Source organism: Amblyraja radiata, chromosome 10, assembly GCF_010909765.2.
Source record: "Amblyraja radiata isolate CabotCenter1 chromosome 10, sAmbRad1.1.pri, whole genome shotgun sequence".
In the NCBI taxonomy this organism is placed as follows: domain Eukaryota; kingdom Metazoa; phylum Chordata; class Chondrichthyes; order Rajiformes; family Rajidae; genus Amblyraja; species Amblyraja radiata.
Window position 1 is genome coordinate 31,064,805 of NC_045965.1, and position 27,835 is coordinate 31,092,639.

General features: G+C 42.2%; 1 protein-coding gene across 9 annotated transcripts in view; it reads left to right on the top strand.

Moving 5' to 3' along the window:
- lrrc7 (leucine rich repeat containing 7) overlaps positions 1 to 27,835 on the top strand; it is a 360,661-nt gene that overhangs the window by 322,267 nt on the left and 10,559 nt on the right. For 6 of the 9 annotated variants that reach the window (XM_033028474.1, XM_033028476.1, XM_033028479.1 and 3 more), the window contains exons 22-23: positions 13,431 to 13,550; positions 25,358 to 25,639. In XM_033028474.1, coding sequence (XP_032884365.1) covers positions 13,431 to 13,550; positions 25,358 to 25,639 — 402 coding nt within the window. The remainder of the gene's footprint in view (positions 1 to 13,430; positions 13,551 to 25,357; positions 25,640 to 27,835) is intronic. The other 3 variants (XM_033028480.1, XM_033028481.1, XM_033028483.1) reach the window with 1 other exon arrangement.

Below are 27,835 nucleotides of genomic sequence, written 5' to 3' on the forward strand. Positions count from 1 at the left end.
GCAGGTGGAGTACCACGTATTTATGCAGTACGTGAGTTCAGACTCCACCGTACCCCTGTAGAAAGTCCTGAGGATGTTGGTGGGGAGTGAGGCCTGTTTTAGTTTCCTCAGGAAGTGCAGTCGCTGATGGGCCCGTTTGACGGTCCCAGTGGTGTTCCTGGACCAGGTGAGGCTGTCTGTAATTTGCACACCGAGGAACTTTATGCTCTCCACTCTCTCCACTGTGGTGCCACTGATGTTGAGGGGTGTATGCTTTGGCTGCGTCCTCCTGAAGTCGACAACCATCTCCTTCGTCAAGTTCCTTTTAGCCTTCTTTGCTTCAAGGAAAACACACATAATCATCATAATCAATACTGGTGTAATCTTGTCCTTCCTGTAGTGTGTTAACCACAACTGTACACATTACTCCAGCTGTGGCTGAACCAATGTTTATATAATTGTACATAATCTCTCTGATCATGTGGTCTGTACACTGGGTAGAGGAGGTAAATATGGCAAATGCCTTTTTCACACCTTAGTTATTGTTATGCCACCATCAGAGATCCTTGGACTTGAAAAGAGAGAGGTTCCTCTGTTCCTCATTATTCCTTAAGACCCTACCATTCATAGTGCATATCCTACCCTTATTAGTATTCCCAAAGTCCATAACCTCATCCTTATTTGGATTCATTTTCATCTGCAAGTGCTTTGCCGTTTTTACCAATTGATCAATATCATCCTGTAGCCTATTACTATCCTGTTCAGCAACACCACCGATTTCCATGTCATTTACAAACTTTCTAATTATACTTCCTATATTCATACCCAAACATGATGTGCATAACAAACTGTAAAAGTTCACCAATGATGCCTGTGGCATACTGCAGGTCTCCAACTTCCAATCACAAAAATAATCCTCCACCACACCCTCTGCCTCCTTTTATCAAGCTAATTTTAATTCCAATATGTCAAGTTGCTCTGAAACCCATGGACTCTGAGCTTTTTGACCATGTGGTACATTGTCATGTCCTTACAAAAATCCATGTAGACTACCTCAACTGCACTGCCTTCATCAATACATTTTGTTACCACTGAAAAGTTTAATCAAACTGGTCATGCAGGATCTAACCTTAACAAGATCTTGCCTTTCCAAGTGTTGATTAATCCTTTCAGAATGTTATTCAATAACTCCTCTAAAGTGACAACAGAATCTTGTGAATGCTACATGTATTCTGATAATTTTATCTTTTCATTATTTTTCTCACATCAGATTCTTTTTATCGGCCTTTCTTTTATTGATACACTATCCCTGTCAAGCTGTGATTATTGTTATCCATTGCACTGTCATTATTATCATGTTGTCCTTTCTCCGAACTTTATATATTTCCCCTTACAAAAACCTCTATCTTCAGGAACTTCTATCTTCAGGTTCAGGAACAACTTCTTCCCTACAGCCATCAGGCTATTAAACAGTAAAACCACCAAATAAGGTCTGAACGACATAGACTCGGGGGCATTGGTTTTGTCTTTTTTGGTGTGGGTGTGTGTGTGTGTGTGTGTAAGGATTGTTGATGTTTTGTTAAGTAAATATTGTCTAGGTATTTCCTTTATTCGGTTTATCCCTGGTTCCATTCTCTACTAGGCCTCAGCTTAACTTGTTCATAATTAATTAGGTCAACATAATTAATGTTGAACAGTGTAGGTATATTTGTTGTCTGATGGACAGACTATAAAAATCCTGCTCTCTAGCCAAAAGATACTGTTAATGCTTTATCGCAGGTACATGGAGTTAATTTTACTCAATTTTTACAGCCATGAATAAAATGTGGCTGTTTCTGTTTTTTTTCTCAGAATAATTAAATTCAGTAACAAATAGCTCCTCTGCATCAGCACATTTCTAGACAGTAACAGCTATTAAAATAATTATCCTATCTAGCTGCCTAATTCCTTTCAGGATATCAAAAGTAACTGCCGTGAATAATCACCAGGTTAAGACAGTGATTTTTGACTTTTATCTTCAAGTGCTTGTTCACTGGTTCACTTGAAGGTCAGCAGCTTGGGTATTAGCAAAAAATTGTCTTTTGGCCTCTTTCGAAACCAACAAAAAGCATCTGTTCATGTTTCAATGTAATTTATCCTTTTTTTTAAAATAGTACCCCCCCCCCCCCCTTATTTTTCCTTATGATTTCAAAAATCCAATCTCCTCTATAAATTTGGCCGGTTATTCCCTGAGATATTCACTAAAATTTATCACCAAACTGACATTAAAAAAAAATATTAAGGCTGCCCAGCTGCTGACCTCACAATGCCTTTGCACCTGGCCCAACTGCCTCCTGGTCCCGCCTGGCCCTGCCCCGCCTGGCCCTGCCCCCCCACCTGCCTCCTGGCCCCGCCCCCCAAGCCTGCCAGGTTGTTGATTCCATTGTTTTTCATTGAATTGAACTGAATTATTTCTCACTTAACATCACTAATTCTTAACATTAACTTTTAATTTCAAAGACAGTTTAAAAAAAATTAAATTTGCTGTCTTCATTGACAGCTTTGACCGGACCCGGTGTGTGTGTGTGTGTGTGTGTGTGTGTGTGTGTGTGTGTGTGTGTGTGTGTGTGTGTGTGTGTGTGTGTGTGTGTGTGTGTGTGTGTGTGTGTGTGTGTGTGTGTGTGTGTGTGTGTGTGTGTGTGTGTGTGTGTGTGTGTGTGTGTGTGTGTGTGTGTGTGTCTGAACGCGTGACGCATGGTTGTATTTCTTTCTCCGTCTCTCTCCCCCTCTCTCTCTCCCCATCTCTGTCTCTCTCTCTCTCTCTCTCTCCCCTCCTATCTCTCCCCCTCCCTCTATCTCTCCCACTTCCTCTCCCCCACCCCCCTGCCATCCCCCACCCGCCCTCCCCTAAACCCCCTTCCCCCCTCAACTCCACCCCTCCTACCCCCTTCACTCCACTCCCATCCCCTCCCTTCCCCCCCTCTCCCCCCTTCCCTTCCCTTCCTCCCCTCTCCCCCTTCCCATCCCCCCCTCTCTCCCTCTCTCTTCCCCTCTCTCTTCCCCTCTCTCTTCCCCTCTCTCTCCCCCTCTCTCTCCTCCCCTGTCTCTCCTCCCATCTCTCTCACCTTCCGCCCCCACCCTCCCCTCCCCTCCACCCCCCTCTCCCTCTGTCTCTTGCCCTTCTGCCCCTGCCCCATTCTCTCCATCTTCCCCATTCTCTCTCTGCCCTCACTCTCTACCCCCCCCTCTCTAGACGCGCCTGCCTCAACCTCAGGATGAGGTTTTCCATACTAGATCATCGATGTCGTAATTCTTTAGGAAACGACGGTTCCCCTCTTCCATTATTAGACGAGGCTCTCACTAGGGTCTCCTCGATATCCTAAATCTCCGCTCTTGCTCCCCCTCACCCCATTCGTAACAAGGACAGTCCCGCTTGTCCTCACCTTCCACCCCATCAGCCGTCGCATACACCATATAATCCTCCAACACTTTTGTCACCTCCAACGGGATCCCACTACTGGCCACATCTTCCCATCTCCACCGCTTTCTGCTTTCTGCACAGACTGTTCCCTCCGCAACTCCCTGGTCAACTCGTCCCCACCCAAACCACCCCTTCCCCAGGTACTTTCACCTGCAACCATAGGAGATGCAACATCTATCCATTTACCTCCCCCCTCGACTCCATTCAAGGTACCCGACAGTCTTTTCAGGTGAGGCAGACGTTCACTTGCACCTCCTCCAACCGCATCCCAGCGGTATGAACATTGACTTCTCTATCGTCAAATACCCCTTGCTTTCCCTCTCTCTCCATCCCCCCCCCTTCCCAGTTTTCCCATTAGTCTTACCGTTTCCGACTACATTCTACCTGTCCCGCCCAATCCCCTGACATCAGTCTGAAGAAGGGTCTCTACCCAAAACGTCACCCATTTCTTCTCTCCAGAGATGTTGCCTGTCCCGCTGAGTTCCTCCAGCATTTTGTATCTACCTTCGATTTAAATCTGCAGTTCTTTCCTACACATTTTGTTTAAACCTTCGCCCGGTCCGCCTGGACCTACCTGATCTCCTGATTGCCAAACACTTTAATTCCCCTTCCCATTCCCATACTGACTTTCTGTCATGAGAAATTGTCAGAATGAGGTCAAATGCAAATTGGAGGGACAGCACCTCATGTTTCACTTGGGCAGCTTACAATCCAGCGGTATGATTTTTTATTTCTCTAACTCCATGTAACCCTTATATCCCCTCTCTCTCCATTCCTCCTCCACCCGTCGTACTAGCTTCAAAGTCGTGTTGTAGAGTCTCATTGTCTGTAACTCGTTTTCACCTAGCTCACAGCTAACAAAGGCCTGTTTCCTTTACCATCGCTACTTTTTTGCATATCTTTCATTCATTTGTTCTATATCTTTATCTTTTGTTTCCCTTTCCTCTGACTCTCAGTCGGAAGAAGTGTCTCAACCCAAAACATTACCTATTCCTTTTGTCCAGAGATGCTGTCTGACCCACTGAGTTACCCCAGCTTTTGGTGTACATCATTTTATTTAATAGGATGCCAGTATCTTCAAGAGTGTTGAAAACTGTTTAGATGGATTGGTTATACATTAATTGCAGTTTCATTGCTGGGGTCAATATTAGAATTTTCGAAGCTATGTGAATATACGAGAAGAAACAAAATGGTCATTCAAATCTGTGACAGCAGTAGGTATTTGAATCCTGTTATCCTGAAGAAGGTACTGATTCATGTTTCATCGAGCCATTGCTGCCACCCTAGGACCATCACCTCAGCAATCCTAAAAACCTTGGAGGATTGATTGCTGAAATGGAACACATCGTCAGAGCATTTTTGAATAACATATTTTGATACAATGAACTGCAGGTACTGGAATCTTATGTAAAACACAAAATGCTGTGGAAACTCAGCAGATCAGGCAATATCTGTGGATTAAATGGTTGTGTAACGTTTCAGGTCGGGAATTGGAGGAGAAAGCTTCAGTCGGAAGAAGCAACCCCAACCCAAAACATTGCCTATCTATTCCTTCCACAGAGTCTGCCTGACCCATTGGGTTACTCCATGATTTGACTCATTAATGCAACAGTCTGAATTTATAAAACAATATGCTGAGGTTAAACCTCAAATGCCAGAATGTTCCTTGTCATACTCAAATATTGTGTGGCTTCTGTTTCTGTGTCCAGAGAAACTGAGATAATGATATCAAAGGATGTGTGCTGGGTGCTTGAAGACTTGAAGTGTTGAAATTGATCTGCTCACTCTTTCCTTTAAACCTATATCGAGGTTGGAGTTGAATCACCCCAATCTATTTGACGTTCTGTGCATGCTTCAGGATAACCTGCAAATTTGTTACACTTTTCTACTTGTAGTTTGTGCATGCCTGAATGTCACAATTTCCACATCAGATATTTGAGTACCATCGTTTCAGTGTGCCTCTGCAACAGCAATTAATTTTGATCCTTTTATGTGCAATATTGTTAAATTGTTTATCGAAGCCCACTCTCTATCTCATCTCTTCATTAAACTAGGAACGTTGAATAAACAGGGTGTGCTCTCATGGTTTTCCATGGCTTCTATCATCCCTTAAAACATATAATCTATCTATCATATATATATACTTTTAAAACTCTGTGTGTGTGTGTGTGTATGTCATTTTGTTTTGCCCTTTGCCATTTCTTTGCCCTTTGATTCGTTACTCCGCCAAAACCACACGCAAAAACGCCGAGATCTAACTTGTGTTGCCCCCCGCAGCATCTAACAGACCTGCATAACCTGTTACTACTTTCTGTCCAAGATCCACAAACAGGACTGTTCCAGAAGACTGATTGCTTCAGCGTACTCTTGCCCAATCAAACTTATTTCTTTCTACTTTTCTCTCCTAGTCCTATCTCTTCCCAATTATATTAATGACATTTCAGATGCCTTCTGCCACTTCAACAGTTTCTAGCTCCTTGTTCATCTTCCCCATGGACATACAATCCCTCCACATACATCCCACATGAGTAGAATCTAAAGGCCTTCCACTTCCTCCTTAAACAAAGACCCAACCAGATCGCCTGCACAAAACATTCATCTGGCCCAGGCTGACCAAGATGCCTCATCTATACTAGTTCCACCTGCCTGTGTTTGGCCTATATCCCTCTAAACTGTTCATATCCATGTACCTATCCAAATATCTTATAGTAGCTGCCTCAACTACCTCCACTGTCAGCTTGTTCCACACACCCACCACCTTCTGTGATTTTTTGCATATCTTTTAGTAATTATTCTTTATCCCCCCACTTCATCATCTATATCTCTTGTTTCCCTTATCCCTAACCAGTCTGAAGAAGGGTCTCAACCTGAAACATCACCCATTCCTTCTCCCCAGAGATGCTGCCTGTCCCGCTGAGTTAGTCAAGTCAAGTCAAGTCAAGTCAAGTCAAGTCAAGTCAAGTCAAGTCAAGTCAAGTCACTTTTATTTCTATAGCACATTTAAAAAACAACTCTCGTTGGCCAAAGTGCTTTACATTGGTGGAGGTACTAACGTTATACAACAGTGGTTCATAGATTAAGTACATACATAAATACATACATATAGCCCTACCTCAGAGGACGTCAAGAAAGGCTTGAGAGTAAAGATGAGTTTTAAGTCTCGACTTAAAAGAGTCGATGGAGGGAGCAGTTCTGATGGGAAGAGGGATGCTGTTCCACAGTCTAGGAGTTGCAACCGCAAAGGCTCGGTCGCCCCAGAGCTTATGCCTAGACCGCGGGATGTTCAGTAACCCCAAGTCGGCCGATCTGAGGGACCTGGAGGTGGTGTGGCGGGTAAGCAGATGTTTGATGTAGGTGGGGGCAAGCCCGTTAAGGGCTTTGTAAACATAAAGAAGGATCTTGAAATTTATTCGGAACCGCACAGTGAGCCAGTGGAGAGAGGCCAGAATCGGGGTGATGTGGTCCCTTTTTTGGGTGCCCATCAGGAGTCTCGCTGCGGCGTTTTGGACCAGTTGCAGGCGGGATAGGGAGGATTGGCTGATGCCAGTGTAAAGGGAGTTGCAGTAATCGAGGTGGGAGGAGATAAATGTGTGGATGATCTTTTCCAGGTCATCAAACTGGAGGAATTGTTTTATTTTAGCTATCGTCCGAAGCTGGAAGAAGCTAGCTTTTTCCACGGCATTGACTTGTTTGTCAAATTTCAATGCTGAGTCAAATATCACGCCAAGGTTTTTGACGTGAGGTTTGAGTAATGGGGTAAGGCTTCCAAGGCTGCCTGCTATCGTTTTGATTGAGTCCGAGGGGCCGAGACTTACTCTCGTTTATTTGGAGGAAGTTCTGGGCCATCCAACACTTTATATCCTCGAGGCAGTGTATACGGTTAAGTAGATTTGATCGTTTTTTGGGCTTCAGGGGGAGATAGAGTTGTGTATCGTCTGCATAACAGTGGAAGGAAATACCGTGCCTTTGAATGACTTGGCCTAGGATGGAACCTTGTGGAACCACGCAGCAGAGGCTAGCTGGGGAGGAGAAAGAGAATGTTAGTAGAGAAACTCCTACCTTTGAGGTAGGAGATGAACCAGCTCAGGGCAGTGCCATCAATACCAACCTCGTACCGGAGACGGTCAATTAGGATGATGTGGTCGACAGTATCAAAAGTTACTCCAGCTTTTTCTGTCTACCTTCTGTAAACACATGGGTTTGCTCCGGTGCTCCGGTTTCCTTCCATATCCCAAAGACATGCGAGCTTGTAGGTTAATTGGCCTCAGTAATTTGCCTCTAGTGTGTAGGGGATAGTTGAGAAAGTGGGATACTATAGAATTAGTATGTGAGCAGGTGATCATTGACTGGAGTGAATTTGGTGGGCCGAAAGGCATGTTTCCATATTGGACCTCGAAACTCTCAACATAGAATAATACAGTACAGGAACAAGCCCTTTGGCCCACATTGTCTGTGTTGAAAATAATGCCAAGATCAACTAATCGCATCTGCCTCTGCATGATCCATAACATTCCATTCCATGCGTAATGTTGTGCTTGTCTAAAAGCCTTTTAAATGCTACTATTGTATCTGCCTCACGGACACCCACATCCCTCAATGTAAAACAAAAATTGCCTTAAACATCTCCTTTAAACGTTGCCACCATGTCTTTGACATTTGCACGGAGGTAAAAGGATCCAACTTATTATCTATGTCACTCAGAATTTTAAATATTTTTATCGCGTCTCCCCTCAACCACCTGCTTTCTGGAAAAAAACAATCCAAGTTTGTCAAAACACTACTTGTAGCTAATACTTGCTAATCCATGCAGCATTCTGATAAACCTTTTCTGCAGCCTCTCCAAAGCCTCCACATCCTTCCTACTATGGGGTGACCAGAATTGCATGCAATATTCCAAATGCAACTAAAGATCTTCTGGAGTTGCAACATGACTTCCTGAGTCTTACACTCAATGGTCTGACCAATGAAGACAAGCATACCATACACCTTCTATACCACTCTATTTGTGTTGCCACTATCAATGAACAATGAACTTGGACCCCAAGATCCCAGTATATCAATGCTGTTCAGGGTCTTGCCATCAACCAAATACCTCCCCCTTACATTTGACCTCCCAGAATGCAACACCTCATACTTGCTTGGATTAAACTCCACCTGCTATTTCTCTGCTCATTTCTGTAGTTGATCTATATCCTGCTGTATACATTGACAGTTGTCCTCACTAGCAGCTCCAGTCCACAACTCCAACAATCTTTGTATGGTCATACAGCATGGAAACAGGCCCTTCGGCCCAACCCAACCAAGATGCCCCATCCTTGCGAGACCCCTTTGGCCTTATTTGGTCCATATCCCATTAAACATTTTCTATCCATGTACCGTCCAAATTTGACTGCAAATTTACTAACTAATCCATCTACATTTATGTCCAAGTCATTTATATATATCACAAGAATATGTCCCAACATACATCTTCACCAATCACCACCAATTGACCTCCAGTCAGAAAAACATCATTTCACAAAACACCCTGTCCTCTATGAGTAAACCAGTTCTGAACCCCAAACACCAGAATCATTGTCCTCTAATTCCATGGATTCTCTCTTACTTTCTTGAATAAAGGAACAATTTTGGCTACTCTCGAGTCTTCTGGGATCTCGCCTGTGGCTAGAGAAGGTGCAAAGATCTTTGTCAAAGCCCCTGCAATCTCCTCATAATAATCTGGGTTAGATCCCATCAGAACCTGAGAATTTATCCAATACCACATCCTTCTTGATGTCAACCTGCCCTTGCATATTAGAACTGTCCTCTATGTTCTCCTTGGTGAATACAGATGCAAAATACTATTTTATTACCTCACATACATTCTCTGATTCCAAGCAAAGAATTTCCCTCTTTTATCCTTGAGCTCCCTTCTCCCTGGTTACCTTTTAATGTATGTGATTTTCTCTAATTTGGCGCACTAAAAACATTTTATGGTCTCTTTTGGCCCTTCTGATTGCCCATTTTAGTTCTTTCCTACCAGCTTTATATTTCTCAAGAGCCCTTTCAGATTTTATCTTCTTGAACCTTACATACACTTCCTTTTTCTTTCTGACCAAACTTACAACCTCTTTGGTCCTGAACTTTGAACAGCTAGGTTTTAAACAACTCCCAAATGTCAGATGCGGCTGACCCAATAACAACTGCTCCCACTTAACTCTCGCTAACTCTTGACTAATAATGTGGTAATCTGCCTTACTCCAATTTAGTACCTTCTCCCAAGGTCCAGATTAATCCCTATTCAAAACAATCTTAAAATTTATGGAGTTGTGATCACTATCCTCAAAATGTTCTTTGACTAAAACTCCAATTACCTGGCCAGGCTCATTTCCCAATACCAGCTCCATAATGGTCCCTCCTTGAGTTGGACTACTACATACTGTTTCAGAAAACTGAAATACACAAAAACAAATTCTGCCTACCTATGCATTTTGCATTAATTAGGTCCATATTAATATTGGGGAAGTTGAAGTCTCCTACTATGACAATCCTGTTGTTTTTGCATCTTTCTGTAATCTGTCTACATATCTGATCCTCTATCATTCGCTGGGTGATGAGGCCTGTAGTACAATCCCATTAGAATGATATCACCTTTTTTATTTTTGATCTCTTCCCATATTGACTCAGCAGACTGGTGTGCCAGTCTCTGCGATTAGTAAATTAACTCCGCCACCTGTTTTACCTCGCTATCTAGCACGTCTGAAACATCAAAATCCTGAAACGTTGAGAGTTGTCAGTAATGATTCCTCTCACAACCAAGTCTTCTTAATTCCTACAATATCATATTTCCAAACAATGATCCAGGCTCTAAATTTATTCATTTTACCCACAATAATTCTTGCATTGAAGTAAATGCACTTCAGGACATCATTTCACCATGTTCATTAACCTCTCCCTGTCTGTGCTTCCTTTGAGACTTACAGGTCATAACCTCTACCTTCCCATCAGTCTCTCCATTTACTGACCTGCTTTTCTGGTTGCTGCCCCAAGCCAGTTTATGTGCAACCCATCCTTTTACAAGTTACGTTAGCCCCAGAAGAAATCCTAGCGATCCAAAAATCTGAATACTTGTTTCCTGCACCGACTCCTCAGCCAAACATTCATCTGTCATATCCTCCTATTCCCACCCTCACTAGCATATAGAGTAACTCCCTATTTTCACTGTGCAGGACTTCATTCCTATAAGAGGACATGGCCAGGATGGTGGGATCATTGATGATAGATGCCACGTTCTTGAGAAAGCACTGCAATGTTGTTACTTTCAATGGAAAGAAGGACTGTGTCCATGATGGGCCAGGCTGAGTCCACCACTCTCTGCAGCCTCTTGCATTGCAATGCATTGGAATTGCCTTACGGTTCATAATGCCACCAATTAGGATACTTTCTGCACATCTGCAGAGGTTTGTTAGAATATTCAGTGGCATGCCCAATCTCTTAAAACGTTAAAAAAAAGCAATGGTAATGGCACATCTTCTTCATTATTGCATCTATGTGCTGAGCCCAGGACAGGTCATCCGAAGTGATAACACCCAGGAATTTGAAGCTGCCAACTGTCCACCACTGACCACCAATGAAAATGAGCACGTGGTGTCCCAATTTCCCCAGTAATTCCTTGGTTTTGTTGACGTTGACCAAGTGGTTGTGGTTGCAGCACCATTCAACTAGCTATTCTTTCTCCGCTGTATGCTGTCTTATCACCAACGGTGATTCGGCTAACCATAATGGTGTTGTCATTAAATTTATAGACAGAATTGGGGCTGTGCTTAGCCACACAGTCATGAGTATAAAGAGAGTAGAACAACAAGATAAGTATGCAATGTTGAGGTGCACTTTTGCTGTTGGTCAGTGACGAAGAGATGTTGTTATCGATCAACACTGAGAATCAACACTGCCAATGAGGAAGTCAAAGATCCCCTCGCAAAGGGAAATTAAGAAGCCCAGGTCTTGGAGCGCAGTGATGAGTTTGGAGGGGATGATTGTGTTGCATGCCGACCTGTAGCCGATGAACAGCCACCTGAGATTTGTGATTCAGATGGTCCAGAGCTGTGTGAGGAGCCAATGAGATAGAATCTGCTGTTGACCTGTTATGGCGATCGGCAAATTGAACTATATTCACATTATTTCTGAGGGAGCAGTTCATTATGCCACAACCAAGCAATTTATTATGATGGATTCAAGTGCTTCCAAACCATAATAATTGAGGCAGATCACAATGCTCTTTTTGGCACCAATAGAATAGATGCTTTTTTGAACCTCAGACTGCAGAAGCAAGATCTTGAGGATGTCCTGGAATACTCCAGCCAATTGGTCCACACAGATCTTTAGTACTTGGTCAGGTACACCGTTTGGGTGCTTTTTGTGGGTTTGCCCTCTTTAAGGATGTTCTGATGTCTGCTTCAGCGAGTGAAATCATAGGGTTGTCAGGGACCGTGGAGGCTCATGTCAGTGTGTCACTTTTCTCCTTTTCATAAGGAGCATAAAAGACATTGAACTCTTCCAGTGATGATGTGCATTGCCACTGAGGCTACCTGCTTTGATAGTGTGCAAGTTGTTGTATGTTTGTGGCTCCAGCTTAGTTCAAAATTGTCTCTTGATGGCATTCAAGAAGTAATTCCTGGACTTCTTGTATGACACTGTCAGTCTTAAACACCATAGATCTAGCCCTTAGCAGATTACAAGTCTCCTGATTCTTCCAGGACTTCTGATTGGAAAAGAATCAGAAAGTTTGCATAGTTATGCACTCATCTATACATTCCTTATGAAATCAGTGATGATTGTGACATATTCATTGAGGTCTGGTGATGAATCTTTGAACATGGCCCAGTCTACTGATTAACTGCTCTTCTTTCTCCCCTGAAAAGTACTCCATAGTCCTCTTTGCCATGCTCTTCAATCTCTGTCTATAGGCAGGTAGAAGAATCATTGCCTTGTGGTCAGATATTTCAAAGTGCAGGCAGAGGGACAGGGCGATAGACATCCTGATGATTCTGATGGTGGTTCATGCTCAAGCTCATAATTATGCCATGAGAGATGTGTGACTATAGTAATTTTTGCTGAGGGTTGAGTTGGAGAGCAATGATGGGTTTCCCACCAGGTCATATCTATTCAGTGCTGTATTCCAGTATAAATCTCACTGGTGAGATAAGTTTTTTGGAAGTATTGGAACTTCCTTGTGACAAAGGAGATGCAGGGGTATTGCTTCCATTCTCAAAAGCATGGACAATTATGCCTAATCGCGGTCCCATTCTGCCAAATCCAAGAGCAAAGTGGCACTGCATGACTTTGCTATGCTGTAAACATACAGTAAAAAAATAATTTATCTTATGATTTTATCTGAAGAAAATAAATGTAATATAATATGTATGCTGCACAAGTCAGTGTAATGCGTAGAAATAAAAAGAGTGCATGCTGAGCCTAAACCATCTCACAGCATGCACTGCCGCTATTTGCTTCAATTACTGCTTTTTAAAATGTAACTGTACCCAGCTAATTTAGTAAATGTTAATAAAAGCTCAATTCCAGCTTCCAACTTAATCACATTCCTAATAAGGTAGCACATCTGTACCATTAATTATCTATTGGATGCTTGTGTATTAGTTTTAATTTAATGGTGCTGTTTTAAAACATTTTCTTTAAGCCTTGGTAGTTCTAGTTCTGAAAATATCGACATGGTGACTATTGTAAAACCACTCCATATTCACTTTCCAGCCTGAGCCACTGAGAAACAAGGATTCTGTTTGATTCTGGTTGATGTTTTTTTATCCAAATAGCCCAGGAACGTTGAAGCCAATGACACTTGGATAACAAAACAATATAGGAATTAAACCTTGTGTTACCTTTATCTAGAGCACCAGCCAAGGCACTTAATTGTGCAAAAGCTTCAATTGTCAATGTTACTCATTAAACTGTGCAAGTGTCTGGAACATAGCATGTTTGATTTTCTTGTTTTTAGACACCGTCACAACAAAGCAATGTTCATGACAGTGAACTGGAAGATATATCTCCAACTAGTCAGTGGAGTTCGTATGCATTGGGAAGGAGGGATGTGCCACCAGAGAACATGATTAAAAAGGTTAGAACTTAAGGGTGGATTTAATTTACAGCCACCTTATGTCATATATGTTGTGATTTCATTCTTATCGCTTGATGTTTCTTTGCATTCCTGATAGTGTATTCAATTTCACTTTGTCATTATGGTGAGTTTAACCTATTCATGTACAGTATCTGTTCTATGTATTTTTTTAAATAAATAGTTAGTCTGGTATGTTTATTAACACGTATTTTTTGAACACCATAAAGTCCATTCCAGCACCAAGGGTGATAATTTCACACTTTAATATTTCTGTAGGCCTTGAAATGTTCTACTGCCAGCCTTCATTTGAATGCTTCTAGTCACCATTTTCCCACTTCCAGTGGAAAGTGGAATTAGTCCTATTAGGGATAAACTGAGATGTTGTAAGAAGACTGATTCCTTCAATAACAGACAGGAATATGTGGGCCTCGTCTGGCACCAAAACAAAGGTGCTAAATTATGTGTAGGAAGGAACTGCAGATGCTGGTTTAAACCGATGTCAGACACGAAAAGCTGGATTAACTCAGCTGGTCAGGCAGTATCGCTGGAGAAAAAGAATAGGTGATGTTTCGGGTCGAGAGTTTCTCTGGAGATGCTGCCTGACCTGTTACATTACTCCACCCTTTTGTGTCTGTCTTTGTGGTAAATTATGGTTTCAGTGGGAAATAGATTTGCTTTGTTTCAACTTTTCCCTTACTCTATTCCCACTGACTGAGAAGTTAAAATTGCCTCCGATATATTGAATTAATCCTTGACCACTGACAAAACAAAATACATTTTTTATGCTGAATTGTTTAGATTTGTTTTTAACATAGGCACTGTCATTTCAAAGCAAATGCTAAAATATTACACACAAGATCCAAATCAAGTTTTACAGTAACTTCACTGTAATAATTTGAATTATTACAGAACTTAGTCCACAGCTTTATGCAACAATTCTGTTTTTAGTATCTGATCTTTATTCAGCTTCACTTTTCTAAGTTCTTAATGTGACATTTTTAAGCAAAGTCATGTGAGGAAAGAATCTGCTTTTATACCATATTTTTCTGGATTTTGCTGAGTAGGATTCACTGCTCTCATTTGCAGCTGAAATGTATTAATATCACATCGTTCCCTGTCCATATCTGGATAGGCAACTTGCTGGCCAAGATTGACTCGAATCTGAGCAAACCGCAAGTCATCGTACTTGACAAATTATCATGTCATATAATTGGGTAATTTCAGTGGGCCAGAACCTCCCAAGGAACTCCTTTCGATATAATTAAAATCACCAATTTTGGTGTCTGTCAAAGATCACAAGGATTATTAATTCTTTTGAAAGTCCCTGACATTCAAATATATTAAAAAACTATCATGAGTGGATGATTTTAGAATTAAACACATTTAATAATAACTTTTTAACACTTAAATTGCTCAAATAATTCCAATATTCCCACAAATAATTAAGAAAACACTTTATTATTTTTTGTTACTTCAATAAAGTCCCTGTTCAAATGAATGCCTCACAGACTTTGCACCACATGAAATGGCACAGGATCTAAGAGCAGATTCTTTGTGGAATTTTAGTTACTTCCTGCCATATTACTGGACTTGACCAGAATCCATTGCCAGAGCACAGCTGGAAAATTGCCAGCAGGGCTTAGACAGTGAATTTATGTTTCTCAACATGTTGTCATTTATGAAGATAAACGCGGGCACTTTTTTGTGGAACTGCTATCAACATTTGCACCTCTGTATATCTGATTATAATTTGGACTGCAAATGTCTTCAGAACTGATCTTTCACCAATACAATATTTATTTTGGAAAATGTAGTACATGATGAATTTACGTTAGCAGAGTGGGAAAACAAAGCTATTCTGATCTCAGATTAGCTGATGATTCACCTCCCAACTGTATGCTTCAAATGTCCACTTAATTTGCAACATAAATTATATTGCACTTTCAGGCTATTTGTTGTGTATGAAGTATTTAGGAACATATATTGAGAGATAGTGCTATATAAATAAATGTAAGTTGCTCTTTCATTATCAGATTTTTTTTTAAATTTACACTTTGATTCATACTTGGAGTCAGAAGATGTAGGCACAATACTAAACAAATACTTTGCATCTTTGTTCACCAAAGAAAAGGACATGGAGGACAGTGAGATTAATATGGGTAATACTAATACTAAAAAAATTCTTAAGGGGTTGGACAGGCTAGATGCAGGAAGATTGTTCCCGATGTTGGGGAAGTCCAGAACAAGGGGTCATAGTTTAAGGATAAGGGGGAAATCTTTTAGGACCGAGATGAGAAAACATTTTTCACACAGAGAGTGGTGAATCTGTGGAATTATCTGCCACAGAAGGTAGTTGAGGCCAGTTCATTGGCTATATTTAAGAGGGAGTTAGATGTGGCCCTTGTGGCTAAAGGGATCAGGGGGTATGGAGAGAAGGCAGGTACAAGATATTGAGTTGGATGATCAGCCATGATCATATTGAATGGCAGTGCAGGCTCGAAGGGACGAATGGCCTACTCCTGCACCTAATTTCTATGTTTTTATGTCTATGTTTCTAATGTGCTAGGGTAGTTTGAGATCAAGAAGGAGGTGATATTAGGGCTATTGAAGACCATTAAGGTGGATAGATACTCAGGCCGGATGGGATCTATCCCAAGCGATTGAGTGAGGCCAATGAGAAGATTGCAGAGGCCTTGGTAGAGATATTGGTATCTGCATTACCCACAGGCAAACTGGAGCGCTGCCAATGATACTACTTTGTTTAAGAAGGGGAGATTCCAATAAATTATAAGGCCGGTGAGCTTCATGTCAGTGCTAGGGAAGCTATTGAACAGGATTCATCGGGAGAGGATTTCCTTGGATTTGGAAGGGAATTAGGGACAGTCAGCATATATTTGTCCACAGCATGTCAAGTGTTAGGAACTTGATTTAGTTTTTTGTGGAGGTTGCAAAGGTGATGGAAGAGAATAGTTCTGTTTAGTTTATTGTTGTATGTACTGAGGTACAGTGAAAAGCTTTTGTTGCGTGATAACCAGTCAGTGGACAATGCATGATTGCAATCAAGCCTTTTGCAATGTATAGATGCATGAAAAGGGAATAATGTTTAGTGCAAGGTGAAGCCAGTAAAGTCCGATCAAAGATTGTAGGAGCTATTTATGCTTGTTAGTTACTATTCGTGTTTCTGTATCTTTTTCCTAAGCTTGTGGGTGGGATTATATACGTAGAAGGAGGCTAACGCAGAGATTTTAGGAGGCTAACGCAGAGATTGGGTTTTTAGTTTTCCTTGAGGGATGGTGAGGACAACAGTTTTTACCACGTTCATGTTCACGTTCATGTTCACGAGACGCCACATGGAAGAAACAGTTAGTAACAACGAAAAGTTATGAATTATTTCTTTGTTTTGTATTACTTCAATAAAAGACCAATTAATCAAGAAACAACGACTGGAAGATTCGTTTTTGTTATCAGCGAGTGTGTAAACTATATCTCCATCACATCCCTGAGTAGTAATAGCAATTAAAGGTTGGGCATTGAAAAGTTAAGAAATTGCTATTCCAAAGATGGTCTGAGGATCACTCGTGAGGTAGATAGTGGTTCAGGACTGCTCTCTAGTTGTGGTAGGATGATTCAGTAGTCTGATAATAGCTGGGAAGAAACGGTCCTTGAATCTGGAGGTGTGCTTTTTCACACTTCTATACCTTTTTCCCAATGGAAGAGGGGAGAAGAGGGAGTGGGCATGGTGCGACTTGTCCTTGATTATGCTGTTGGCCTTGCCGAGGCAGCGTGAGGTATAAATGGAGTCAATAGAAGGGAGGTTGCTTTGTATGCTGGTCTGGGCTGCATCCTCAATTCGCTGCAATTTCTTGCTGTCTTGGATGGAGCTGTTCCCAAACCAAGCTGTGATACATTCTGATAAATTGCTTTCTATAGCGCATTTGTAGAAGTTGGTGAGAGGTGTTGGGGACATGCCAGAATTCCTAAGCCTTCTAAGGAAGTAGAGGCGTTGGTGTGCTTTCTTGGTCGTTGCTTCAATATGGGTGGTCCAGGAGGAATGTTGGTGATATTGACTCCTAGGAATTTGAAGTCAACCATCTCTACTTCGGCGCCATCAATGCAAACGGGTATGTGTACATGGCTGCACAGTCATGGATGTACAAGGAGTAAAGAATGGGGCTAAGAATGCATCTTTGCAGAGCACCAATGTTGAAGATTATCATAAGAGGATGATTTGTCCCTTGTCCTCACTGATTGGGGTCTGTTGGTCAGGAAGACCAGGATCCAGTTGCGGAGATGAGTGCTGACACCAAGTCCCGCAAATTTGGTGATAAGCTTGGATGGTATAATGGTGTTAAAGTCAAAGCTGTAGTCTGTGAATAGGAGTCTGACGTAGGTGTCTTTCTTACTCTGGTGTTCTGGGGGTGAGTGTAGGGCCAAGGCGATGGCATCATCCGTGGACCTGTTGTGGCAGTAGCGAACTGCATTGGGTTAAGGCCGCTGGGTAGACTGGATTTAATGCATTCCATAACTAGCCTCTCAAAACATTTCACGATGATGGATGTCAAGGCCACTGGATGGTCGTTGTTTAGGCATGAGATCTTGCTTTTCTTTGGCACCGTGATGATGGTGGTCTTCTTGAAGCAAGTGGGTACCTCAGATCGGATAGGGAGAGATTAAAGAAGTCCGCAAATACTCCCGCTAGCTGGTCCGCGCAACTACTAAGGACACGACCAGGTACTATTTTCGTGGATTTACCCTCAGGAAGGCTGATCTAACCTCAGCAACAGTCACCCTGGGGAGAGGCACACTTGAGTCTGAAGGACCAGGTGTCACTGCCCTGTTTGCCTTCTGCACGATGCGAGCATAGAAAGCATTCAGCTCATCGGGTAGGGACGCTCCATCACCAATGATGTTGCCTGACCTCGCTTTGTAGCTAGTTATCTTATTTAGAGCTTGCCATATTCTCTGTGTGTCCGAGTGATCATACGATGACTCAAGTTTGTTCCAGTGGAAATAGAGCAGTAGATTTTGTCTGCATGGACTTTAGTTGGGGTTTTGAAAGAGTCCCACATGGTAGGCTGATATACATGGGATCCATGGTGACTTTGTGGTTTGGATTCAGATCTTGTTTACTCATGGAAGACAGAGGGATGTGATGGAAGGGTATTAATCGGGCTGGTGGTCTATGACCAGTGGAGTTCTGCAAGGATCGATACTGGGACCCCTATTTTTTGTGATGTATATAAATTACTTGGATTTACATGTAGTTGAGTTTGCAGATGATACCAAGATTAGTGGAGTTGCGGATTGTGAGGAATCTGTGTACAGCAGGATATCAGTCAGCTACACAAATGGGTGGAGAAATGTGAGATAGAGCTTAATTCAAGCAAGTGTGAGGTGTTCCACCTTGTGAAGTTGAATGTTAGGGTAAAGTATACAGTAAACAGCCAGACCTTTAATAGCTTTGAAATACAGATGAATCTTGGAGTCAATAACTCCCTGAGAGTGGCAATATAGGTAGATAGAGTGTTAAAGAATATGCATGATAGGCTCGCCTTCATCGATCGGGGCATTGAGTATAAGAGTCGGAAAGTCATGTTGCAGCTTTATAGGACTTTGGTTGGACCGTATTTGAAGTATTATATACAGTTCGGGTCGCCCTGTTACAGAAAAGATTAGGAGAATTTGGAGAAGGGGTTTAGTAGAATGTTGCCTGGATTAGAGGGTATTAGCCAAAGGGAGAGGTTGGGCAAACTTGGATTCAAACTTTAACTCTCTGGAACATGAGAGGTTGAGGTGAGATATGATAAAAAGTATTTGAAAGGAGGCAGATATGGTGTACAGTCAGAACCTTTCTCCCAGAGGGGAATTGTCAAAAACCAGTGGCATAGCTTTAAGGTAATAGGAGCAAAGTTTAAGGGAGATGCGTGGGACAAGTGAGGAGAGAGATGATAGGCAAATTAAGCCACAGTGAAGAGATGGAGGAGTGGAGTTCAGTCAGATGGCTGTTGGTAATAGGCAGAGACAGATAAAGAGAGAGAGAGAGAAAACGGGGCAGATAGAGCCAGGTGGGGAATGGGAGGGGGTTGGTAGAGAAGGAAGCAGGCAGGTGATAAGTGGAAATTTACCACTTACCAGCTCTGCCTTGCCCCTCTGATACTGACTGTCTCCCCTTTCCACTGTCAGTTTTGATGCACGGTCTTACTCCAAAAGTTAACTGCCCCTTTGCCGCCACAGGCGTTTCTCGACCCATAGACTTCCTACAGCAGTTTTTTCAACTACTTGTTTAACTGCATTTTCAAACATGTTTGCTTCTTCTGGTCTGCAGGTGATGGTCTAAAGGCACTTAGCTCTGACTGTAATCCTTCTTGAAGTCATAGAGCTATACAGCATAAAATCAGGCCCTTCAGCTCATCTGGTCCGCACCGATAACGTTTTTATTCTGGACTAGTCCCATTTACCTGCATTTAGTACATAACCTGCTAAGCCCTTCTTATCCATATATCTGTCCAAATATAATTGAAAAATCATAATTGTATCCATTTCTACAGCTTCCCGTGGCAGCTCATTCCAGATACGGTCTTCCTTGAAAGTGAAAAAGTTTCACACAAGGTCCCTCTTAAATTTCTATCCTCTCACCTTAAGCCTCTAATTTTAGAATCATCTACCCTGGGGAAAAAGACTGAGCATTCAATTAATCCATGGCCCTCATGATCTTGTACACCTCAATTAGATCACCCTCAACAAGAACAAAGTCCCAGCATATCCAGCCTCTTCCGATAATTCAAGCCCGTAGACCCAGGTAACATCCTGTTGAATCTCTTTTGCACCTTATTTATCTTAATGACATCCCTCCCATAGCTGGGTGAGCAGTGCTCTACATAGTACTCCAAGCATGGTTTCACCATCGACTTATTCAGCTGCATCATGATGTTCCAATATTTGTACTCAATACCTTTCCCAAAGAAGGTAGGCATGCGAAAACCGTGCACTGTCCACTCGACTGGCCATTTTTAGGGAACCATGCGCCTGTAATCCCTGATCTCTCTGATAGTGCAACATTCTCCAGGGCTCTACCACCTACTATGCAAGTCCTGCCCTGGATTGACATACCAAAGTACAACACTTCATGCTTGTCAATGTTACTCACTGTGTACTATATCACCACCATTGCCTGCTTTCAGTTGCTGAGCTTTCCAAGGACTGTGAGGTTCTTTCTGATTAAAGGTGAAATAACTAAATATGATGTCAGGCAGCCTCTCTATAATATTTAAATCTACTTGCCATGACTTCTCATTCCATCGCCATTAAAATTGGTTATGCCTGAGGCAAGTTTGGTTCCTACTTTGCATTTTAACTTCTGATGCCACACCAATTCATTTTGCTTTCAGGTTAAGATTTAGCCCTGTATACTCAATGTATACTGTTTCTGCATATGTATTTGGATTCTGATTGTGTCTTTAGTATCTTTGATTTCTCTTCTCTGTATTATGTCCATATTTCCCTCTGTTTAACCACTTCTGTGATTATCTTTCTTTTTGTCCAATTTGTACCTATTCTTCTCTATTTTGCCTTCTATTTTTCTGCACCTGATAGTTATCCAGTCATAAAATATCTTTAAAAAAAGACACAATGGGCTGGAATAACTCAGCCGGTCAGGCAGCATTCCCGGAGAACTTAGACAGGTGCCGTTTCAGGTCGAGATTGATCATGAAGTCTGAGGAAGGGTCCCAACTCAAAGCATTACCTAAACATGTTCTTCGATCAGTCTGAAGAAGTGTCCCGACCTGAAATGTCACCGATTAGCATCCGTTAATGAAATACCTTCTCATTCATTGTTGGCATTATGAAGATATTTATGTTAACTGTGTGCTCTTAAATCAAACTAGATAGTTACATTGTGAAAGTTCTACCAAATTAAAGGGTTAGTTTATTGAAAATTAATTTACTATTCAGACTTGGAAAAACGGTCATTTATATCAAAGGATTAATGTGCCAAGGGAGGCCATTTTGCTTGAATCTATGCTGGTTGCTAGTATGGCAATCTATCAGTCGTATTCCCCTGTTTCTTTATAGCTCTGCTCATTGCTCTTTTCTTCACCTGTCTATGTATAATTCTCACTCAAAAACCTTGATTAGATTCAGTTACTACTGAGCTTATGAACAGTCTTCCATATCTTAACGGTTTTTGCATTAAAAAGCATTTTCTGTTGTCCCACAAGTGTCTTTTTTCAAAAATTATAAATCTGTGTCTGTGGTCCTTGACCCACTTGCTAATGGGACGAGTTTCCCTATATTTAATAACATTCAGTTATAGAATGAGACTTATTCAAAACTGATTGAAAATATACATTTTATTTTGGAGACAGAAAAGAAGTGGAAATTAGTTACATCTTTTTACTGTATTCTTCAAAACAATGAAAATAATTTCAAAGTTTACATGAAAGGAACCTTGTTTTTGTATGGTGGAATCTTCATGTTCATATTTCCTGCTCCCCTCACCATTCCCATCCTCCCTCTATACCCTTTAACAGACTTCTGTCTTTGCATTCCCGGCACAGGTAGTCATCGGATTTCTTTAATATTTCTTAAGGTGGGGCACAGGGGAGCGGAGGGAGGGAGTAAAAAGGGAGGGTGTAGGGGAGAAAGGGGTAGAGGGGGGGGGGGGGGGGGGGGGGGGGAGAGTGGGATTAGTTGGTGGTTACTTAAAATTGGAGAATTCAATATTCATATCGTTGGATTGTAAGATAACCAAGCAGAATATGGGGTGCTATTCCCCCAGTTTGCGTGTGGCCTCACTCTGACAATGGAGGAGGCTCAGGAGCGAAAGGTCAGCATGGGAACGGGAAGGGGAGTTATAATGGTTCCCAACCAGGAGATCCAGTAGGCCTTGGCGGACGAGTGCAATTGTTCAGTGAAATGCTTGGTCTATGTCTATGCTTGGTCTCGCCGATGTATAGGAGGCCATATCGGGAATACCAGATGCAGTAGATAAGGTTAGAGGAGGTGCACGTGAATCTCTCTCACCTGGAAGTTCTACTGGGATCCCTGGATGGAGGCGAGCGTGGAGGTATAGGGATAGAAGTTACATCTCCAGCAGTTGCAGGGGAAAGTACCTGGGGAAGGGGCGGTTTAGATGGGAAGGGATGAGTGAACAAGAGTTGAGCAGGGAGCGGTTTCTGTCAAAAGTGGAAAGGGATGGTGATGGGATCACGTTGGAAGTGACGGAAAAGTTGGAGGATGATGTGTTAGATTGACTTTGGTGCCTTCCCACACAGTGGGAAACTTTGATTCTGCTGTGTGGGGATGTTTTATGTCAAATTCTATAGTGTGTTGTGTCCCTTATTTTTATTGTATGGCTGTATGGGAATTTCATTTCACTGTGCCATCTGGCACATGTGACAATTAAATGTATCTTGTAGATGTGGAGGCGTGGGATGAAAGGTTAGGATCAGGGAACTATGTCCTTGTTGTGTCCTAGTGAAGGAGGGGGGGGGAGGCAAGAGCAGAACTATGTGAAACAGAGGAAACAAGGTGAGGGATCCAACTATGATAGAAGGGGAGGAAACCACTTTCACTAAAGAAAGAGGACAGCTTGGATGTCTTAGAATGGAAAGTCTCATCTTGGGAGCAAATCTGGTGGAGATGGAGGAATTAAGAGTAGGGAATAGTATATTTGCAAGAGGCAGGGCAGGAGACAGTGTAGTCCAGATAACTGTGGGAGTTGGCAGTTTTATAGTAAATGTCAGTCAATAGTCTGTCTGTGATGGAGGCAGAGATCAAAGGGAAAAAGGTGGCCCAGGTGAATGAGGGCAGGATGAAAGTTAGTGGTGAAGTTAATGAAGTACACAAGTTCTGCATGGCTGCAAGAAGCAGCCCTGATGCAGTTTCTGCATGGGTGCAAGAGGCAGCCCCAGCTGATTCCACCACCAGTCACATCTTCCCATCTCCACCCCTTTCTGCTTTCCGCAGAGACCACTCCCTCCGCAACTCCATGATTTACTCATCCCTTCCCACCTAAACCACCCACTCTCCAGATACCTTCCCTTGCAACCTCAGGACGGGTATCACCTGTCTCGCCTCCATCTGCCTCCATCTAGGGTCGCCTAGATTTCCTCCCTCACTTCCCTCTAGGGTCACCAGCCGTCCTTCCTGGAGAGACAGAGGTTCACCTGCACCTCCCCTAGCCTCATCTACTGCATCCTGTGTTCACGATGTGGCCTTCAGTACATCAGCAAACCTGTGTCAACATGGTGACCGTTTGCTTCCATATTTCAGTCAGCAAGACAATGATGATTTAGAGCTATTCCTCCAAATTTGTGCACTCGCAAGCATAAGCTGCAATCTGAAGCTTTACTGGGGTTCGAGTGACCTTTGTTCTGAGGGAGTGTATTGATTATTGATTTTTATTGGGATATACCCTTTTTAACATCTGGACATGCTTGTATGTGTGTGTCTATACAAGAGCAAGTGCGCTCTTGCTAAGTAGCATCTAAATATGCATAGCACCAATCTATAAACTTCTAATACCGACAACAATAAAGCATAGGGAAACCTATATCTTATAAATGAAGATGCTCAAGATAGCCATAGCCTTAAAACAAAATTATAAATCAGATAAAACATTGGAATTGCATAAAACATACGTTATCTAGGATCTCACTGTGAACCTTTATTATCAGATGTCAGTGTTGCACAGAAGGGGCTGATTAGTGCAGGACCTTTGTCTTACTGTTGCTGATGTAAGGCCCATTCTCTCCCTTATTTCAGTCAGCAAGACAATTATGATTTAGAGCTAGTCCTCCAAGTGTATGACTCCACTGTGGGAGAGACTGGAGCTAATCTTCAGAATTAATAGTAAACTATGCAACCCAAGGCAAACAGAAACAAGAAACATAGATCTTGAAATATATCTAAATATTTCTTGACTGAATATTTGTAAATTTTCACAATACATATTTAGTCTCAGAAATTATTTATCTTCCATCACCAGTGGTAGTGCTGTGAATGGTACTGTTATGAGTCACATAAATGTAATTGCTGTCACTAGTTTATGAACATGTCCAATTCTAGTTACAAGCCCTGTTGCAACAGTTGCCTCCATCACTCTAAGGATATTCCATATTTAATCCTCATGGTTCAGAATTTGTGTCATATTTTGACTTTCCTATAATTCCCATCTCACCACAATGATTACTTTATTCCTTACCAAAGTACCTAACAAACCTTGCCTTGTGTACTGAGAGTAAATGCAAACCTTGCCTTGTGTACTGAGAGTAAATGGGCTGCCTGCAGTAGATTTTGTTGAATGTATTCCACTTATAATCACTTTCTCACACAGACTATTCCCTTTTTATAGGCATTATTATTTTTGTTTTTAAATTAATTGAACATTCTACTTTTGCTTCCTGCTCTATCATTCCTCATCTTAACCTTAAATTATCATTATCTTCGGCTTCTTGAGTTGATTAAGTAACCATTCATCCTATTAATAACAGCATGAAGATCATAGTTACATATGTTCTAAAGACATGTTGCTTCTAATAAATGCACCTTTATTCCAAATAAATGATCCTCTTAGAATTGTTACAACAATTTCCCATAAAACTGATAGTTTCTTTAGAAAGTGTGGAAATAAAGACAACATTCACTAAACAGTTCCCATTTTGCAGTGTGCTATATTCAACATTTGGATATATATATACACACTTTAGAAACTGCCTATAGGTTTTGATGTCGTCGTCACTTAGGTCTCCTGTGTCCTTTTTTTTCTTTTATCTGTCTGTGTAAGTTATGATTGTCCTTTACAGCTTCCTGAATCTTTGCCTAATGGGCTGAATTACCCACAGGCAGGTAGCCACCCTCATCAAGGGCAGAGTGCACTTGGGTCTTCATCACAAAGCCTACAGCATCGATCCAGGGAACAGCAATATGAAGGAGCTGTGTCGAAGGTGACGCTTCAGCAGTATCAAAAGCCTTTGCAGATTGCCATTTCATCAACGCAGAACCTTCCCACTGCTCGAGCAGCTCAACCCAGCAGATGTCTAACGAGCGTTAAAGCACAAAAAAGTACAGAAAGTTACCAGGAGCAGGTAAAATTGCTGTCTTGTATACATGTCCATATTAAGAAAAGATCAGCTAAACATTAAGTCTGTAAATAAAACTCCTGAAGATTCAGTGGGTAAATTCATTATTTTGGCCCTAATATCAGATGGTTAGTATTCTGACTTTATCGTTAAAGCAAAACGCCACTATCAGGAGGTGAACATGTAATATATATTATTTTATTAATTGCTGGCTAGTGTCTAACTTGCCTGCAAGTTAAATGTCCAGAGCTAGATCAAAAGTCACCTATGGTATCAATTTAAAAACAGTAACTGAACAATATTTCATATAAAACTGAGAAATGCTGTTGGATAAAACGCAAGGTATACATATGTACACAAAGTACAAATAACCTAAATAAAATCTATAATTGTGTGGAACAGGATTTAAGTGAGGCAGAAGGGGTTTGGTTTTAGCAAGATGCACAAGGGAATGATGTTGATGTTCCCACAGATATTATGGCAAAAATTATTAAAATATGTTGGATATAACATCCAGGTTTAGGAGCAGCTTCTTCCCCATAATCATCAGGCTCTTAAATACTACAACCTCCAAATAAGCTCTGTACTATAGACTTGGGGACATTATTTTATGACTTTGTACCAATATTGTCTATTTATTTGTCTATTTTGATTTTTTTTAAATATATATACTAAATTTGGTTTTGCTGTTTATTATGGATTTTACAGAGTACTATGTTCATACATCTGTTGTGCTGCTGCAAATAAGAATTTCATTGTTCTATTTTGGGACATATGACAATAAAACAATTGACTATTGATCAAGTACAGAGATGCTGCTTTGGATATTCAATAAAATCTGTAACAATTTATTGAGGTTTAGGTTTATTATTCTCACATGTACCGAACTACAGTGAAAAGCTTAGTTTTGCATGCTATCCAAATGGATCAGGTATACTATACAATCAGTTCAAACTCAAGTACAATACATAGAGCAAAGGGAAAGATACAGAGTGCAGAATGCAGGTGGGGGGAAGAAACTGTTCCTCACTCTGGTGGTGCACGCTTTCAAGCTTCCATACATTCTGCTAGACAGGAGCAGGTAGAAGGAATGATTGGGGTGGTACTTTGATTAGGTACCCGGACGCGACGCCGACAGACAAGAGGCCGAAGCAAAGAAGCCGAATCCAAAGAACCGAATAGAAACGAGGCCGAAACGCGAATGAACCGAAAGAGTCCGAAGACGCAACGCCTACTAACCGAAAGGATGGGACGCCTAAATGCAAACCAATCAAAAGGGCAGGACGCCTAAACGCCAACGAACCGAAAGGCTGCGTTGCTTAAAAGCAAATTTACCGAATGGCCGCTCAGTTGAAACGCCACCTACCCGAAAGGCGGCGGCGCCTACAGGCCAACGAACCGACTGACGCTCAACAGAAAAGTCCAATAACAGACTTGACGTTGCCGGGGGGTGGGATTTGTCAGCGATTGGTCCAGACCCCCGCGTCCATCACATCACTGTGAAGGCATGAACATTGTCCCAAACCTCCGCTCCACCTGACCCGCAGCCCGCGGAGGGTAGCCGTGAGAGAGTGGGGGCTGTCCCGAGGAATGCACACCTTCAGCCACTTTCAACTTGGTGCTTAGGTTCAGATTGCCCATTCACTTTGTGTGGGAAAATGAACCCCACGCTCCCGTCCCCCCTTTCTCTCTCTCTCTTCTCTCTCCCTAGCCTCCTCTCTATCTCCTCCTCTCTCTCTCCCCCTTCCCTCTTTCTCCCCCTTCTTTCTCCCTCCCCCACCCCACCCTCTCTCCCTTCTCTCTCTCCTCCATCTCCACCCACGGGAGCTTCCCACAGTCATTGACCGCGATGCACCGCCACCGTACCCCAACTTCCACACCAGGGTGATTCATCCCGGCCGCGGGGACAGACGGTTTATTTATTACCGTCTCTGTGTTTGGGAACGCACCCAAGCTCCCACGCACAAAACAGGCAGCATCTCTGGACTGAAGGAATGGGTGACGTTTCGTGCCGAGACCATTCTTCAGAGTGCGTCTGAAGGGTCTCGACCCGAAACGCCACCCATTCCTTCTCTCCAGAGATGCTGCCTCTTCAGCTGAGTTACTCCAGTATTATGTGTATCTTTGGTGTGACAGTTGTGCCACTTCATCGGCTTCGTGTATTGCGTGCCCAGGAGAGAAGCTGGACATGCCTCTTGCATC